This window comes from Nyctibius grandis, chromosome 17, assembly GCF_013368605.1.
Source record: "Nyctibius grandis isolate bNycGra1 chromosome 17, bNycGra1.pri, whole genome shotgun sequence".
In the NCBI taxonomy this organism is placed as follows: domain Eukaryota; kingdom Metazoa; phylum Chordata; class Aves; order Nyctibiiformes; family Nyctibiidae; genus Nyctibius; species Nyctibius grandis.
Window position 1 is genome coordinate 9,787,778 of NC_090674.1, and position 16,985 is coordinate 9,804,762.

At 60.5% G+C, this 16,985-nt stretch overlaps 1 protein-coding gene across 1 annotated transcript; it reads left to right on the forward strand.

Annotated features, from left to right (window-relative positions):
• Positions 1–393: 393 nt before the first annotated feature.
• On the forward strand, positions 394–15,026 carry IQGAP3 (IQ motif containing GTPase activating protein 3). Its single transcript, XM_068414489.1, has 38 exons — positions 394–418; positions 1,476–1,563; positions 2,018–2,174; positions 2,464–2,541; positions 2,753–2,829; positions 3,009–3,076; positions 3,332–3,445; positions 3,568–3,746; positions 4,043–4,130; positions 4,344–4,507; positions 4,690–4,777; positions 4,933–5,096; positions 5,231–5,391; positions 5,605–5,729; positions 5,888–6,051; positions 6,305–6,395; positions 6,509–6,676; positions 6,794–6,936; positions 7,034–7,204; positions 7,739–7,822; positions 8,075–8,146; positions 8,695–8,764; positions 9,086–9,294; positions 9,442–9,594; positions 9,710–9,873; positions 10,039–10,263; positions 10,354–10,494; positions 11,010–11,094; positions 11,382–11,614; positions 11,690–11,822; positions 12,125–12,227; positions 12,384–12,528; positions 12,698–12,785; positions 13,062–13,274; positions 13,406–13,572; positions 14,260–14,361; positions 14,617–14,725; positions 14,913–15,026. Exons 1-38 carry the CDS (start codon positions 394–396, stop codon positions 15,024–15,026), a joined length of 4,923 nt encoding a protein of 1,640 aa, XP_068270590.1.
• The last annotated feature ends 1,959 nt before the right edge of the window (positions 15,027–16,985 follow it).

Below are 16,985 nucleotides of genomic sequence, written 5' to 3' on the forward strand. Positions count from 1 at the left end.
TGCACCCCAGTGCATGCCCACCTCCTGCACCCCGGTGTGTGCCACCCCCTGCATCCATGCCCACCCCCAGCATGCCCCCCAAGGCTTCCCCTGCACCCTGGTGCATGCCCAGCTCCTGCACCCATGAGCTCTCCCTGCACCCTGGTGTGTGCCACCCCCAGCACCCTGGGGCTCCCCCCGCACCCCGGTGCATGCCCACCCTCTGCACCCCCGTATGTGCCACCCCCCGCACCCCGGTACGTGCCCACCCCCCGCACCCATGGGCTCCCCCCCCCGCCCCGCGCTGTCCCCCGCCCGTGCCGGTACCGGACTCCAGCCCCCGGCGGCCCTCGCGCGGCGTCACGTGGGCGGCGGGAGATTCAAATCGCGGGTGGAGCCGCGGCGGCCGCAGCCATGGAGGGAGCGGGGCCGGGGGGCCGTGAGTGAGCGGGGGGCGAGGGGGGCCGGGGGGCCGTGAGTGAGCGGGGGGCGAGGGGGGCCGGGGGGCCGTGAGTGAGCGGGGGGCGAGGGGGGCCGGGGGGCCGTGAGTGACCGGGGGGCGAGGGGGGGAGCGGGGCCGTGAGTGAGCGGGGGGCGATGGGGGGAGCGGGGCCGGGGGCTGTGAGTGAGCGGGGGGCGAGGGGGGAGCGGGCAGCGTGAAGGGTGTCAGTGTAGGAGGGTACGGGCAGGTCTGGGGGTGCAGGGGGATGAGGGGGCAGGTGGGTGCACGGGGACAGGCAGGTCTGGGGGTGCAGGAGGGTTGGGGATGGGCAGGTTTGGGGGTGCAGGGGGATGAGGGGACAGGCAGTGGTGTGGGGCATGGGGGGGACAGGCAGTTGTAGGGGTTCAGGGGGATGAGTGGGGCAGGAGGGTGTGGGGTGCAGGTGGGTGTGTGGGGGCAAGCAGGTCTGGGGGTGCAGGTAGGTGTGGGGTGCAGGCAGGTCTTGGGGGACAGGCAGGTGTGGGAGTTCAGAGGGATGAGGGGTGCAGGTAGGTCTGGGGGTGCAGGGGGATGAGGGGGGCAGGAGGGTGTGGGGTGCAGGTGGGTGTGAGGGGACAGGCAGGCCTGAGGGTGTGGGTGGGTGGGGACAGCGGTAGGGTCCCAGGCACAAGGGGACATGTTTTGGGGAACGTGTCCGGTGGGGGGGTGTCGCTGGGTGCCACCCAGCAGCGACGGGTCCCTCCAGCGGTGCCAAAGGACCCCAGACCTGCAGCTGTGGCCCCCCCCCCGGTGCCAGCGCTGGGCACTGGCCATGGGCGTTAATTGGGGAAAAAGGGAAATTGGGAACTTTCCTCCAGCTGCCAGAAGGACCTGGCCGGTGTCACCATCACCGCCACGTCTCAGCGTGGTGCCACCCATGCGAGGGCCATGGCAGGCTGTGCTGAAAACCTGCCTGTCCTTTGCGAAAGCTTAATTGGGGTGGGGATGGGTGCTTAAAACAGGCCCCCCCCCCGAATATCAGGGGGTCTGACGGCATGTCCCTGTCACCCCCCAGACGAGCGCCTCACCGCTGACGAGATGGACGAGCAGCGGAGACAGAACGTCGCCTACCAGTACCTGTGTCACCTGGAGGAAGCCAAGCGGTGGGGCTGGACTGGGGGAGCCCCTCTGCCTCCAGCTCCAATCTGGGGGGGGGGGGGGGGGGTGCAAGGGGTGGGGTGGGGGATAAGGCACAAGGGGTCTGGGGGGGGAAGCTGCAAGGGATAACGCTGCAGAATCCTGCCTCTTCCTGGTGCTTTCTGGCCCTTTGAAGGTGTTTTTTTGGGGGGGGTTGTTTATTTTTTGGAGTTTTTTTTATTTTTTGGGGGGGTTGTTGGTTTTTTTTTGGGGTGGGGTACCCAGCCATGCTGTTGCACCCCAATTGAGAAACGCCCACCTACTAAACCCTGCGGTGAAGGGGTGGGGGCCGACCTCTCCCTGCCGTGGTGGGGATTTATGGGGATTTGGTGGGGGGGGTGTCTCCTTTGGGTGCTGCTTTTCCTGTCTGGGTGGGGGTACTGGGGGGGTCCACAACGCACCCCGTCTCTGCCCCGCCAGCTGGATGGAGGCCTGTCTGAGTGAGGAGCTGCCCCCGCCCACGGAGCTGGAGGAGAACCTGCGCAACGGAGTCGTCCTGGCCAAGCTGGGCCACTGCTTCGCCCCCGCTGTGGTCCCTCTGAAGAAGATCTACGACCGTGAGCAGACGCGGTACAAGGTGAGGCTGCGGCACCAAAGGGGGGGGTGCGTTCCTTTGGGTGTACCCCAAAACTTGCAGGGACCTTCTTGTCACTGGTGAATGCAAAGTGAGGGGGGGACGTGCTGATTGCAATCGTTAAGGGATGATTTAATAGATCAGGGCCGCAAATGGGGTCTCTGAGCTGCGCTGCCCTGGGGGGCTTTGCCTCTGTCTTTAACCTCCTGCCCTGGGTGGGTTTGGGGAGAGGGGGGACCCCAGGGATGGAAGAAGGTGGGCTTCAGCCTGACCCCAACTTCTTCTCCTCCAGGCAGCCGGGCTTCACTTTCGGCACACGGATAACATCAACTACTGGCGCGACGCCATGAGCCACGTGGGGCTTCCCTCGGTAACGTTCCCCCTCCACTCTCCCCACGCCAAGGGACGTGCTGGCCTTTGCCCTTGTGACAGCACCGGGGCTCACGCCACCGTTTTGTCTCATGGAGGGGAGTGCTGGCATTGCAGGGGGGCTTCATCTCCGTGCCCCCACCCTTGGACGCCATCCTCCCTGTGGACCGTCTTGGTGCCGTCTCCACCTGAGCTGTCTCTTGTCTTGGCAGATCTTCCACCCAGAGACCACCGACATCTATGACAGGAAGAACATGCCCCGGGTGGTCTACTGCATCCACGCGCTCAGGTGGGTGTCCCTGGTCAGGCTCCGGGGCCAAAACTGTCGTCCTGGTTCACGTTCGTGCTCACGAGCCCTTCGGTGGCATCACCCCCAGGGCTGGGGTGACGGCCTCGGGTGTCACAGAGCGTCGGGAGGGAGAAGCAAGTGACCGCGTGGTCACGGCGTGTGTCTGCTTCGTTTTTCAGCTTGTACCTCTTCAAGTTGGGGCTGGCTCCTCAGATCCAGGACTTGTACGGGAAGGTGGACTTCACGGGTACGGCACCCCGGGCTGGGGGCTGGCGAGGGGGGGTTTGCTGACAATGTTCTTGGATCTCTGCGGTGGGAGGCATGGGGGGAATGAAGACCTTGGGTGAGCTTTTCCAAAGTGTGAAGTGAAGACCTTTTCCAAGTTATCCACCCCAGTGTGGGTGTTTTCTGCACCCCCCCAGTTTGGCAGGGATGCTGGGTGTCCCCACTCCAGTGCCAGGACCACGGTGCTGAGCAGTGATGCCTCTATGCTTTGCTCCAGAGGAGGAGATCACCAACATGAAGCGGGAGCTGGAGAAGTACGGCCTGCAGCTGCCCTCCTTCAGCAAGATCGGGGGCATTTTGGCCAACGAGCTCTCCGTGGACGAAGCAGCAGGTGACGAGGGGGAACAGTGCCCGTAGCGCCGTTGTGGCTTGTCCCACTGCATACAGGGATGTAGTGATGGTGTATCTCATCCGTGCCACGTCTCACCTCCTTCCTTCTCACTTCTCCTCCAGTCCATGCCGCGGTGCTGGCGATCAACGAAGCGGTGGATCGGGGGGTGGCGGCGCAGATGATGGTGGCCCTGCGCAACCCCAACGCGATGCTTCTCGACCTGCGCGACGTGCTGGCGGGCGCCTACCAGGAGGTGCTTCACCAGGCGAAGCTGGAGAAGGGCAGCAATGCCAGGAACAGGGTGAGGAGGGCACGGGGGTGGGTTCTGGAGGGGCTGGGAGAGGAGCAGCCCCTTCGCTGATGTGCTGGTGGGTGCTTCCAGCTGGAGGGGTCCCTTGGTCTGAGGCTGTTCCCAGGCTTGGTGGGTAAAACACAGCCTGGAAGCCCTTGTGCTGATCAGAAGATGACGGGGGGGAAATGGTGGGGGAATGATTCCTCTTTGGGGGATTGGGGTTGGGAAAGGAGCCCAGGGGACCCCCTCTGCGTGTGCTGTTGGGGTGCGCTTGAAAAGCTCAGGGTGGGGAGTTCCCTCTCCAGTACCTGCAGGTGATCCCCGAGGGAGAGGACATCTACGACCGGTGTCTGACCCAGGCTGAAATCCAAGGGAACATTAACAAAGTGAACGGTGAGCAAAGCTTGGGGCTTCCTTTCTTGGGGAGGGCTCCAGAGCTTATGGATGGGACTGTGGTAGCCCAGGCTGGAGTGGGGGAGCCTGCCCGGGGTGGTGGGCATAGCAGAAAGGAGCTGTCTGCTCTGTCCAGCTTCAGACCTGGTGGGGAGCAGGGCTGGGTGGGTATCCCGGGAGCTGCGGGATGATTTACCTGCTCGCCTCTCCTAGTGCGCGGGGCTCTGGAGGAGGTGGACGATGCCCTGGAGAGACGGGACACGCCGGCGCTGTACCACGCGCTGCAGGACCCTGTCCTGGCCCTGCGCTGCCTCCAGCGGGACAACCTTGACCGCTACTTGGAGCAGCTCAGCGCGGAGCGGGAGCAGAAGGCGCTGGTAGGGGCTGGCAGGAGGGTGCAGGGTACCCTGTGGGTGTGGGGTACCCATGTTGGGGTGGCACCCCAGGGCTGCAGCAGTCCCCAGGAAGAAGAAGGGGTCCCTGCTGGGCTGGGGGTTGCTCCATCAGCACAAGCAGGATCTGGTGTGGGACCAGCAGCCCCTCTTTCTGCCCACTGCAGGAGCTGGGCTATGTGGAGCCGCTGGAGCAGGAGGAGGTGGAGGCAGGGATCCTCGCGGTGAACACGAAGGGCGAGGAGGAGCGAGCTGGTGAGTGGCTGGGCTGGACACAGCGCTTGCGGCAGGTTTTGATGCCCAGCGCATCCCCTGGAGCTGGTGGCCCTGCCAGCTGCCTGCCCAAGTGCCCCAGGGTACATGGGGCATGGCCACCGCCCCGTGCCAGCTCACCCTGGTCTCTCCCTCAGCGCTGCGGGCCGTGAGCCGCATCAATGCAGCCATCCGTCGAGGGATGCCGGCCGAGACGCTGGAAGCACTGATGGACCCTGCGGCGCAGCTGCCCGATGTGGACCCGTGCGCTGCCCCCCTGTACCAGCGCCAGCTGGCCCTGCTGCAGCGCCAGCACCCACGGGTGAGGGGGCACCCCAGGGATGGGGTCTGGGTCCCATCGGTGGTGGGGCGATGCTTCCCTCATGCTTGGGGGGGCTGCTGGGGCTGGAGGATGGGGGTTATGGGGGGGTCAGTGTCTCCTCCTGCCCCGTGCAGGGTGAGCTGGTGCAGGAGGAGCTGTTTGTGGCTGTGGAGATGCTTTCGGCCGTGGCACTGGTTAACCGAGCCTTGGACGCCGGGGACCCCGATGGGCTGTGGAGCAGCCTGGGCAGCCCTGCCCTGGGCCTCGCGGGCGTTGAGGATGCAAACGCGCAGCGGTAAGGAGATGGGTGCTGTGTTTGGGGTGGGTGGTGTGGGGTGACCCCTTGGGAGGGGGTGGTGAGGGGGCCTGGGCTTGGAGTGGGCTTGTTTCGCCAGCCTCCCTGCCCTGTGCCTGCCCTTGTCCCCTTTGAAAAGCAAAGCAGCTGCCTCTGGCAAGTGCCATTCCTGCTTAAAACGTCCCGAGCTGTTGCCCCGTGTCTCTTCCTCAGGTATTTTGAGGACTTACTGCAGCTGAAAGGCCAATGTAGGGAAGCGGGAGCCGAGTTCCTGAGCTGGAACGACATTCAGGACAGCGTGAACGACACCAACTCATCAGTGCAAGAGGAAAACGACCGTGAGTCCTGCCTGCGTTGGGGTTTGGGCGAGCAGGGGGTTCTGCAAACTTTCCAGGAGGGATGTTGCGCCCTAATGAGACCCCCAAGAACCTTGCACTGCCCTGGGCTGCAGTTGCATCGGGGGAGCTGAACGGCATGTCCCTTCCCTCCTGCGCAGGAGTCCTCGCTGTCCGGCTGATCAACGAGGCGCTGGTGCAGGGGGACCCTGAGAAGACGCTGACGGCGTTGCTGCTGCCGGCAGCCGCCCTGCCCGACGTCGTCCTCCCGACCGCTCAGCGCTACCACGACGTCCTGGCCCGGGCACGAAGGCTGAAAGCCCAGGTTGGGTGGCATCGCCCTGGCCGTGCACTAACCCCCCTTGGCAGCATGGCATCCCCCCGGCAGTGCGGCACCCTGTGAAGCAGGAGGTGCCTGAGGGGTGATGTAGTGCAAGACCTGAAGGCTGAAGCTCTCATGGGGCTGCTGAGCTTGGTAGACATGGGCTCCCCTTCCACGGGCTCCCCTTCCACGGGCTCCCCTTCCACGGGCTCCCCTTCCACGGGCTCCCCTTCCACGGGCTCCCCTTGTCTCACAGGCCACAGAGGACGATGGAGCTGTGCTTTGGTGGGAAGAAATCCAAGAAGGGGTCTGCAGGGCCAACCAGGACACGGTGGCAGCCAGGAGGAGTGAGTTCTCCCCGGTGTGGGTGCTGGGTGCTGGCCCCCCTGGCCAGAGGGATGCTGTGGTGGTGGTGGAGGAGGTGAGAAGGGGCTCACGTGAGCCCCCTCTGCTCCCACAGTGGCTCTGGGCACCACCGCCATCAACCAAGCCATCAAGGAGGGGAAGGCGGCGCAGACCCTGCGGGTGCTGCGCAACCCCGACGTGGCCCTGTGCGGCGTGGCCAGCGCCTGCGCCGCGGCGTACCAGGACCAGCTCGCGGCTCTCTTGGCCACCAAGAAACAAGCAGGTACAACCTTGCGGGTGGCAAAAAGTGCCCCCTCTTCCCCCTGGGGTAACCCCCCCACCCAAGCCGTGCCAGGGGGAGCGGCACCCCCCAGCAGCACCCTTCCATCTCGGCGTGCAGGGAGTGTGAAGCCGTGCTGGATCCGGCACAGGCTGACGGATGGTGCCGAGTATTACCTGAGCCTGCAGACCTTCGAGGGCAGCTGGCAGTGCCCACGCGACGGTGGCATCAACACCACGCACCTGAGCCGGGAGGAGATCCAGGTTATGGGGAGGAGATCCAGGTTACGGGGAGGAGACGGGGCTTGGTGGGCGCCGGCGGCACCGCTGGGGCTGACCTTGGTGCGTTGTGTCCCCGCAGTCGGTCGTCACCCGAGTGACCGCGGCGCACGACCGGGAGCGCCTGTGGGCGTCCAACGTCGCCTTCGTGGTGAGGCTGCAGGCTCGGCTGCGGGGCTTCCTCGTCCGGAGGGATTTTGTGGCACGACGGCACGTCCTGCGGGAGCAGCACCCGGCTGCCGTCAGGATCCAGGTGACGCAGCCAGAATCCGTCTGTGCAGGGGGGGATGCAACCACAGGGGGGGCTTGTAGCATCCTCCGGCGGGTCCGGGGAGCACTGGTGCTTGCCACTCTGTGGGTTTAATAGCCAGGACTCACCCAAGGTCCTGCAGAGGGTGGGATGGGGCTTGTTTTTCCCCACAGCAGCTGCTTGGGCGCCGCTTTCGCCCCCCTTTGGGCGCCGCTTTCGCCCCCCTTTGGGCGCCGCTTTCGCCCCCCTTTGGGCGCCGCTTTCGCCCCCCTTTGGGCGCCGCTTTCCCCCCCTTTGGGCGCCGCTTTCCCCCCCTTTGGGCGCCGCTTTCCCCCCCTTTGGGCGCCGCTTTCCCCCCCTTTGGGCGCCGCTTTCCCCCCCTTTGGGCGCCGCTTTCCCCCCCTTTGGTGCTGGTTTCCTCTCTTTTCCCATGCCGTGTTATCTCTCCTCGTGTGCTCTCTGAAAAACCAACCCGACGCCGCAGTGCCCTTGTGCCCATCTCGGTAGCTGGGTGTCTTTTTTTCTCCTCGTGCCCAGGCTTGTTGGAGAGGGTACAAGCAGCGCAGAGCTTACCTGGAGAGGCTGCACTACCTGCGAGCCAACGCAGACGCTGCCATCAAGGTTTGGAAGATTCTTCCTTCACCCTTTGCTCCCACGTTGGATGTCGCTGCCTGTTTGCTCAGTGATGAGCGCGGCCTTTCCCCCCTGCCCAGTAAAGAGGGAGATGGGAGGGGGGGGAATATGGCAGCTGGACCAGGGGGGCTGGGGGGGGGAATGTCTTGCAAAAATCCCCCCAAGTTTTGCCCTTTTCCACCCACTTGCTTTGGCCAAGCGAGTCCTTCCAGCATCCAACTGCTTGAACATCTCTCCCAGATCCAGGCGGGCGTGAGGATGTGGCAGGCTCGGAGAAAGTACCAGGAGAGGCTGCGCTACTTCAGGCAGAACGTGAGTGATGGGGATGGGGGAGTAAAACAGCTCCTGGGAGTGTGTCAGCGTCTGTGGGGATGGAGGGGGACGATCCCGAGATCCAACCTCTGCCCCCGAGATCCAACCTGTCCCCAAGTGTTTGTGATGCAGCTGGAGGGGGAGAGATGGGAAGGACAAGGTGCCTGGTGGGTCTGGAAGCCAAACTATCAGGGTCTGTAAAGTGTGAGGAGAGAAAAACCACTCCAGCTCCATCCAAAACCCAACAAAGACTTTAAGATGTCTGTTAGGGGGGAAGGAAATGTTGGGGGAAAGGGGTGTGTTGGCTGCGGGAAATAAAGCTGCTCCTCTGGAGCTGCTGCAGCGAGTGAGATACCAGCAAGTGGAGGGGAAGAGACCGCTCCGGAGGGTGAAATCCCAAATCCCTCCTGCCTTGTGCAGACCCTGCAGGTTCCCGGTGGTGGGAGCAGGCAGCTGGGTGCCTGTCCCCAGCTCTCCTCCACTCCCTGCGTGTTTCAGGGATGCTGGAGGGGCAGAAACATCTCCCACCCCCTTGTTTGTCTTGGCAGATTAAAGCTGTAATTAAAATCCAGGCTTTTGTGCGAGCTAACAAGGCCCGTGGGGATTACAGGATGCTGGGTAAGTGCCTGCTCGTCTCTGCTCTGAAGTGGCTGGAATTAATTGGGAAGGGGACTCTGCTTCCTCCCTCGTTGGTCACAGGCGGTGGCAGGCTGGCTACCAGCGTCACTGTGGCCAGCACGAGGGTGGCAGAGGCTTGGTGGCCCCTTGGCATCAGCTAGAGCAGCCCTGGTGTCACCTTGTCCTGTGTCCTGGTGTTGCGAGAAGATGCTTTTTTTGGGGAGGGTGTGTCTTGGGGAGATGCTGGGGGTCTGATGGTCCATAGTGGGGGGGCTCAGTCTTCTCCATGAACGTTCATGGTGGCGCCATGCCTTGCTGCAGTCCATGCCAGGAACCCGCCGCTGAGCATCGTCTGGCGCTTTGTCCACTTGCTGGAGCAGAGCCAGCACGACTTCTGGGAGGAGTCGGAGGTGCTGCGGCTGCAGGAGGAGGTGGTGAAGAGGATCCGCGCCAACCGGCAGCTGGAGAGCGATCTGGACCTCATGGACATCAAGATCGGGCTGCTGGTCAAGAACAGGATCACGCTGCAGGTGGGGAGCGTGGTGGCAGCGGGGGGGACCTCGGCCAGCCCACGCAGCTCTGCCGCAGTGCCCGAGCCTGTTGAGCCAGTGCAGAGCTGGTCCTTCCCCTGCTTCCCTGGCAGTCACTGATGCTTCTCCTTGCCCACCTGGCTCTAGGAGGTGGTCTCCCACTGCAAGAAGCTGACCAAGAAGAACAAGGAGCAGCTCTCGGAGATGATGTCCATAGACAAGCAGAAAGGGCTCAAGTCGCTCAGCAAGGAGAAGCGGCAGAAGCTGGAGGCCTACCAGCACCTCTTCTACCTGCTGCAGGTGGGGCTGGTGGGGCTCTGCTGTGTCCACCACAGCTGGGGGAGCAGTACAGGGACCCTGGCCCCCTGCAACCCCACAACACTTGGGGTTAGCTTGGCATTCCTTGTCCCTGCAGACCCAGCCCATGTACTTGGCTAGGCTGATCTTCCAGATGCCCCAGAACAAGTCCACCAAGTTCATGGAGTCGGTGATCTTCACGCTTTACAACTACGCATCCAACCCACGGGAGGCTTACCTGCTGCTCCAGCTCTTCAAAGCAGCGCTGCAGGAGGAGATCAGGTGGGTGGTTATGGGTGCCCCCGGTTTGGGGACAGGTTTGGGAAAAGGCTGGACCAGGCACATCAGCTTGGATGCAGTTATCTCCTCTGGCTGCTGCCTCCTGGGTTGGAGAACGCACACACTGGTCCATCCCCTTCATCCCACCCATCCCATCTCTGATCCCAGGTCCAAGGTGGACCACGTCCATGACATCCTGACGGGGAACGCCACGGTGATCCGGCTGGTGGTCAGCTTCTACCGCAACGCGCGCGGGCAGAACGCCCTGCGGCAGATCCTGGGTGGCCCGGTGCAGGAGGTCCTGCAGGACAAGACCCTCAGCATCCGCACCAACCCCGTGGACATCTACAAGGCGTGGATCAACCAGACCGAGTCACAGAGCGGGCAGAAAAGGTCAGGCCTTGGGTGAGGAGGCTTAAGTCAGTCCCACCACAGGGTGATGGGCACTGGGATGGTGATGGAGACCTTGTCTTCCATCCACAGCAAGCTCCCATACGAGGTCAGCCCTGAGCAGGCTCTCAGCCACCCCGAGGTCCAAAGGCGGCTGGATATTTCCATCCGCAACCTTCTCGCCATGACGGACAAGTTCGTCTCTGCCATCACCTCTTCTGTGGACAAGATCCCGTACGTATCTCGATGGCTTGTGTGCGCATCCCTGCAGCGCTGTCACCTTGAAGGCAGCTTCAGCAAGGCCTTGGAAAGGGAGGTTGGGTGATGGGGAACTTCCCGGCCCCTCGGCTGCTGCAGGACTGAGTTACTGCACTGTCAAGAGGAGAAATCCAAATATCAGTGGGTGCTGCTGCTTCTGCTCCTCCAGCAGAGCCCTGGTGGGCTGGCTCGTCTTGTCACTCTGTTTCTGAGCGCTTTGCTACCGGCGTTGAGGTGTCTGCAAGGAAGAAGATGAGTTTTGTGGTAACCCCAGAGGATGAAGGCTTCCTCCAGGGATGTCTGGGCTGACAGCAGGGTAGGGGAGGGAGCTGAGGGATGCAGCAGCCGCCAGCCTCCCCTGTGGGCTCCTTCATCTCCCCAAGGCTGGGGGCTTGCCCCTTCTTTGGGTGGTGGGTTGTAGGGATGGGGCAGGGTGGCCAAGCTTCATGCTGCCCCGCATGCTGACGGACCTCTCCTTGCCCTCTCCTCAGTTATGGGATGCGCTACGTGGCCAAAATCCTGAGGACGTCCTTGGCTGAGAAGTTCCCCAAGGCTTCAGCGGAGGAGATCGACAAGGTACCCCTGGGCTTGGGGGGTCTGCGTGGCTTGGTGGGGTTCAACCGCGTGTGCATGTGAAGTGCCACTATTCCTTCAGAGAAGGTCAAGTCCTCTTGACTTAAAAACACCTTCAAGTCAACGTTTTTCTTGAGCCACTAAGGAAATGCCAACAGTGGGCTCTTCCCTGTGCTGCTGTCCCCTCTGGGAGGGTCCCACCGGGCAGCGCAAGGACGAACCCATCCTTCCCTGCTGAGCTCCCACCTCCTTGGCCACCTCCCCACCACCCAGCCTGTCTTGTCCCCTAGATCGTGGGGAACCTGCTCTACTACCGCTTCATGAACCCAGCGGTGGTGGCCCCTGACGGCTTCGACATCGTGGACTTCTCGGCTGGGGTGACTCTGCATCCCGACCACCGCCGCAGCCTGGGCTCCATCGCCAAAGTGCTGCAGCACGCGGCCGCCCGCAAGGCCTTCGACGGGGAGAACGTGCATCTCTGCGGGGTGAACCAGTACCTGGAGGACACCCATGACAAGTTCAGGTGGGCACCAGGATGGCGTCGGGGTGGGAGGGCGGCTACGAGCCGGTGGCTGATGGAAGAGGTCCTCCTCTGCAGGAGGTTCATCTCTGCTGCTTGTTGCGTCCCTGAGCCAGAAGAGAGGTTTAACGTGGATGAGTACTCGGAGATGGTGGCGGTGGCCAAACCGGTCATCTACATCACGGTGGGGGAGCTCATCAACACGCACAAGGTAAGGGCATAAAACTCTTCTGCAAACAAGCAGGTTCCATTTCTTCTGCTCCTACCTCCTGGGCTTTCTGCTGCGTTCCATCACACTCCCTTGTATCCCACCACGAGCACAGGTCCTCCATGCCTTTTTTCATTTTTTAAGCAAGTAAATAATCCAGATTCTGCAAGTTCTCCACTGCTTGTCCTTCCTTGAACCTCACCACTTTGCAGTCCCCTCTCGGGTGCATTGTTCCTGACTGGCCTTCGCTCCCTGTTCCCTTCCATGCCCCTTTGCCGCTGACTCTCCTCCCTCGCACCATCCAGCTCCTCCTCGAGCACCAGGACTCCATCGCGCCGCACCACGGAGACCCCCTGCACCAGCTCCTGGAAGATCTTGAGGAGCTTCCTACGGTCCAGTCCCTTGTCGGTAGGTAGAGCTCTGGGGCCACCACCCCACCTCGGCAGGAGGAGGATGGAGATCAGGATGCTTTTCTTGCATGAAGCTCTAGCTGGATTGCTTTGGGCATGGGGAAATTGGCCCTCCTGAGCCCCACGTGGCTACTGGGGCTCTCTGTCACTGCAGGGGAAGGTGTACCCAGCCCAGCGGACAGCAGTGCCGAGCAGGCGCTCTCCCAGCTCAGCAAAATGGAGATCTCCCTCACCCTCACTGGCAAGCTGGTGCCGACAGCCAGTAGCGAGGAGAGCGAAGCGAGGAGCTTGCTGTTGAGGTGAGGATGGGCTCTGTGGGCTTGAGGGGAGCTTGGTTGGGGTTGGGGTGCCAGCTGGGATGCTCAAGTGGGGCAAGAAACCCTTGGGAGGCAACTAAATAGTGTGCTGCTCTGGTGGAAGGGGGTGATGGTCCCGATCGGATGCCTGACCTCTCCCTCTGGTCTCTAGCACCAAGCAGATGCTGGTGGACGTGATCCAGTCCCAGCCAGGAGATTCCCTCCCGGAGATCCTATGGACACCGGCCTTGGAACACGAGGTGGGATGTGTGAGGCTGCTGCTGGGGATGAGCTTAAAAGCTTCTTGGGGAAACGGCAAACAAGCCCTCAGCAAAAAGCTGCCCTGCTCCTCTCGAAGGCTTGGCCACTGCTCTCATGTTCCAGCAGTGGCTGGGCTCTGTTTTTTAGAGAAAAACCTGTATTTTGGGCCAGGAGAGACTCATATTGAAGTGTGTGTGAGGGGGGGTTTGATTGCTCCATCTCCTCGTGTCCCCTTCCAGCCATGGGCCAGGCTCTCACCCCTTTCTCATCCCCAGGAAGCCTCCCACGACCACCTCATGCAGAGGCGAGCGCTGCGGGACGCTCAGACCCCGGCCAAGCTGCAACGCAACCGCTCCCTGGCTGCTAACAGCCAGCTGTCCGTGGAGGAGAAGAAACGCAAGATCATCCGCAACCTGCGGCGCTTGGAGAGCCTGGGGCTGGTGGACTCTGCCCATGGGTACCAGGAGCTCATCAATGAGCTGGCCAAGGTGTGCTGGGGGGTGGAGGAGACTGAGTTGGGAGGTCACCTCTCTAAACCCACCTGAGATCCCACTCTGGTGCTTTGATAGAGCTCAGAATGGGTTATATCAGCTTTTTGATATGGTTTTGTTTCCTCCAGGACATCCGCAACCAGAGGCGTTACCGGCAGCACCGCAAAGGGGAGCTCCTCAAGCTGAGACAGACCCTGCAGAGCCTCGACGCCAAGACCTTGTTTTACGAGGAGCAAATTGATTATTACAACCAGTACATCAAGACCTGCCTCGACAACCTGGCAGCCAGCAACAAGTACGTTTCCTCCCAAACCCAAGAATTTGATCGTCCCTCTGTAGTCGGCACTGGTGAGGCCACACCTTGAATCCTGTGTCCAGTTCTGGGCCCCACACTTCAAGAAAGATGTTGAGGTGTTGGAGCGAGTGCAGAGGAGGGCGACCAAGCTGGGGAAGGGTCTAGAGGGTCTGACCTCCGAGGAGTGGCTGAGGGAGCTGGGGGTGTTTATCCTGGAGAAGAGGAGGCTCAGAGGTGACCTTAGTGCAGCCTACAACTACCTGAAGGGAGGTTGTAGCCGAGTGGGAGTTGGCCTCTTCTCCCAGGCAACCAGTGATAGGACAAGAGGACACAGCCTCAAGCTTGGCCAGGGGAGGGTCAGGTTGGACATTAGGAAGCATTTCTTCTCAGCAAGGGTCATTAGCCATTGGAAGGGGCTGCCCAGGGAGGTGGTGGAGTCACCATCTCTGGAGGTGTTGAAGAAAAGCCTGGACATGGCCCTTAGTGCCCTGGTCTAGTTGCCATGGTGGTGTCAGGGCGATGGTTGGACTCGATGATCCCAGAGGGCTCTTCCAACCTCATTGATTCTGTGAATTTAAAAAAAAAATAGATTATTTTTTTCATTGCTATCTGGATGTTGAGTCCTGGAGATGTTGGAGGGTCCAAGGGGTTGTGTGTGGTTGAAGAACGTGGTCCCTTCTCTTCAAGGGTCAGTGGGAAGAACAAGAAGCTGCAGCCGCTGCGCTACACGGCGGCGCGGCTGTTGGAGAAGGGGGTGCTGCTGGAGATCGAGGACCTGCCGCTCAGCCAGTACGTAGTCCCTGGTCCCCGGGATGAGCTATCGCGGCACAAAGCTGGGGCAGGTAGAAGGAAAATAGCCTGGGAAGAGGGTGGATGTGGGCCCACCATCATCCCCCCAAGGCTGGGGTGAGTTGTTTTGGGTATTACCAGGAAGACATGGGAGATTTGGGATTTGGAGAGGGGTTTTGGGTGGTTTTGACCTTCTCCTTGGTTGCATTAATGTCTTGAAGCCTGTTGTGGTAACGAGCGGCTCTGTCCCTTCAGGTTCAGGAATGTGATTTTTGACATCGTCCCCTGCGAGGAATCGGGCAGGTTCCAGGTGAAAGCCAAATTCATGGGCATCGACATGGAGCGGTTCCAGCTGCACTACCAGGTGGGGAGCCCAGGGCAGGTGGATGGTGTCCCCACAACCTGCCTGGGGCTAAACCTCACCGTGCACCTCCCTGCTGAGTGTCCTGCTGCTCCCCTCTCCCATGGGCAACGCTGCAGCTGGGTGCCCAGGGTGCGATGGCCCCTTCCCCTGGCTGGACACGCAGTGGTGACAGTCCCCTCTTCCCCAGGACCTCCTGCAGCTGCAATACGAGGGCGTAGCAGTCATGAAGATGTTTGATAAAGCCAAGGTCAACGTCAACCTCCTCATTTTCCTCCTCAACAAGAAGTTCTTCAAGAAGTAACATGGGGGGGTGGGTGGGGAGGGCTACGGGGGGGGACGAGAGGGCTCCAAGCTCAGCCCCAGCCCTGGGCAACCCCAAATCGGTGTTGCCTGGAGCCCCCCCACCCCTGTGGCTCGCGCAGGCGTGAGCTGGTACCTGACACTCCCTGCACCAAAGATGCGGCTGCCGCAGCTTTTTGCAGCTCACGTGGCTTTTAAAGTCGAGACTATGGATTTTTGGACACTACACATGGTTTTAGTGATGAAATAAAGGTATTTTAATATATATATATTTTTAATTTCTCCCACTAACGCTGGGGGAAATGTCAGAAGTTTAGGGAGGGAAGGAGAATAGAGAGGCAATAACTGTTTTTTGAAGACACCCATGGGCTCTTCTCTAGTAAATCAAGGTGCAATAGGAGAATTTTCCTTTTTTAAAAATGAATTTCTGGGCTAGAGGAGGGTGGCCTAGAGCCACTGCTGGCCCAGGGATGCCTCAGGGACCTCTCCTCTCCTGTGGCCTGCAGTGATGCCTGGCAGCTGGTGTGCAGCAGCCCCAAGGTGATACCTGGGCCAGGGTGGTGGTTTCTCTGTCCCCTGGTGCTTTGCTCTGATGCTTAATTAGTTTTAAAGTGTGACATAATGACCGAGTTTGGCCACGGCTGCTTTTAAAGCACTTTCTTCTCCATGTAAAACCCTTCCACGTGATGGGAAAGGAGCCGGTAACGGTCCCCATCCTCCTCCCAACCCTGTATCCTCCAGACACGGGAGCTGCAGGTCTCAGACCCGCTCCCCAAAGGAGGTTTTTTGGGGGACCTGAGCAGGAATCTCCTTCCCTGCTTCTATAACTGCCTCAGCCCCTCAAGGCGGCTCAACGGTACCTGATCTATTGACATCTGCGGCGTGTGTCTTGTCTTTGAGAAGTGATGAGTGTTTGTGAGGATTTTTATGTATTTTATGTATTTTTTTTTCTTCTGTCCTATAAAAGCTGCAGCCAGCGCTTACCCCTCCCCTGCGTGTGCTGCCTCCCCGCTGCGCTGCCTTTGCTCATTTATTCTAAATAAATATGTATAAGAAACGAGATAATTGCTCTAGATTTGTTATTTCTCCTTCAAACCAGCCCTGTGCTCCTCACCTGCCTCTCCTCTCCCTTACCGGGTACTTTCAGCCTTGGGCCATTTCCCACAGCACCAAGGACCTCCCCTTGGCTTATGGCTACTGGAATCAGGGCCACGGTAGCCCGGCACCACGTGCTGCTGAGTTAGATGCCAAGGCATCAACTCAGCTCTTGCACGAGGAATTTAGGCCGCTTTCAGACGCACTTAATTCTTCAATAAATACTGTGATTACATCTCGTAAAGGCTGTGATTATATCTCTAAAGGAACGAATCGGGATCAAGCTGCAGCGCTGTTCCAGTGTTAACCGGTTGGGTGCTGCACCATCAGCGGGGACACGCTCCTGGGGAGTCACTGGTGTGTGTTACCCATTGCCACACTTTTTTTCTTCTTATTACCATATATTTTTTTTAAATTCCTTGTCTTCAGTGGAAGAAGAACTGGTGCTTCTCTGGCCGTGGCTCGGTGTGGTCTGTTTGCCATCAGCCACCTCCTCTGGCAGCCGTTGGCTTTGTGGGAGCAGCATTTGACGCCCTAAAACCATTTATTTGTGATCATCACAGAATGGGTTTGGTTGGAAAAGACCTTGAAGCTCATCGAGTCCAACCGTTAACCCAGCACGACCAAGGCCACCACTAACCCATGGCCCTCAGCACCACATCTACACGGCTTTTAAATCCCCCCAGGGATGGGGATGTGAAAAGTTAGACGCAGAATTCCCAGAACTAACCTATGCTTTGGGGATAGAGGGGGGAGCCTGACCTAAAAGGCTCTGCACGATGATAATAATAATCCCCAGCTCTTCGTTAAGCGTGTCAGCCTCAGTACAGGCTGGAGGGGACTCGGTGTTGCTGTGGGAAAGGTG

Coding starts and splice junctions, on each gene's coding strand:
- IQGAP3 (XM_068414489.1), top strand. CDS start 394: ATGGAGGGAGCGGGGCCGGGGGGCC. Junction 8,147..8,694: donor TGCGCTACTTCAGGCAGAAC/GTGAGTGATGGG, acceptor TTGTCTTGGCAG/ATTAAAGCTGTAATTAAAAT. Junction 9,295..9,441: donor AGAACAGGATCACGCTGCAG/GTGGGGAGCGTG, acceptor ACCTGGCTCTAG/GAGGTGGTCTCCCACTGCAA.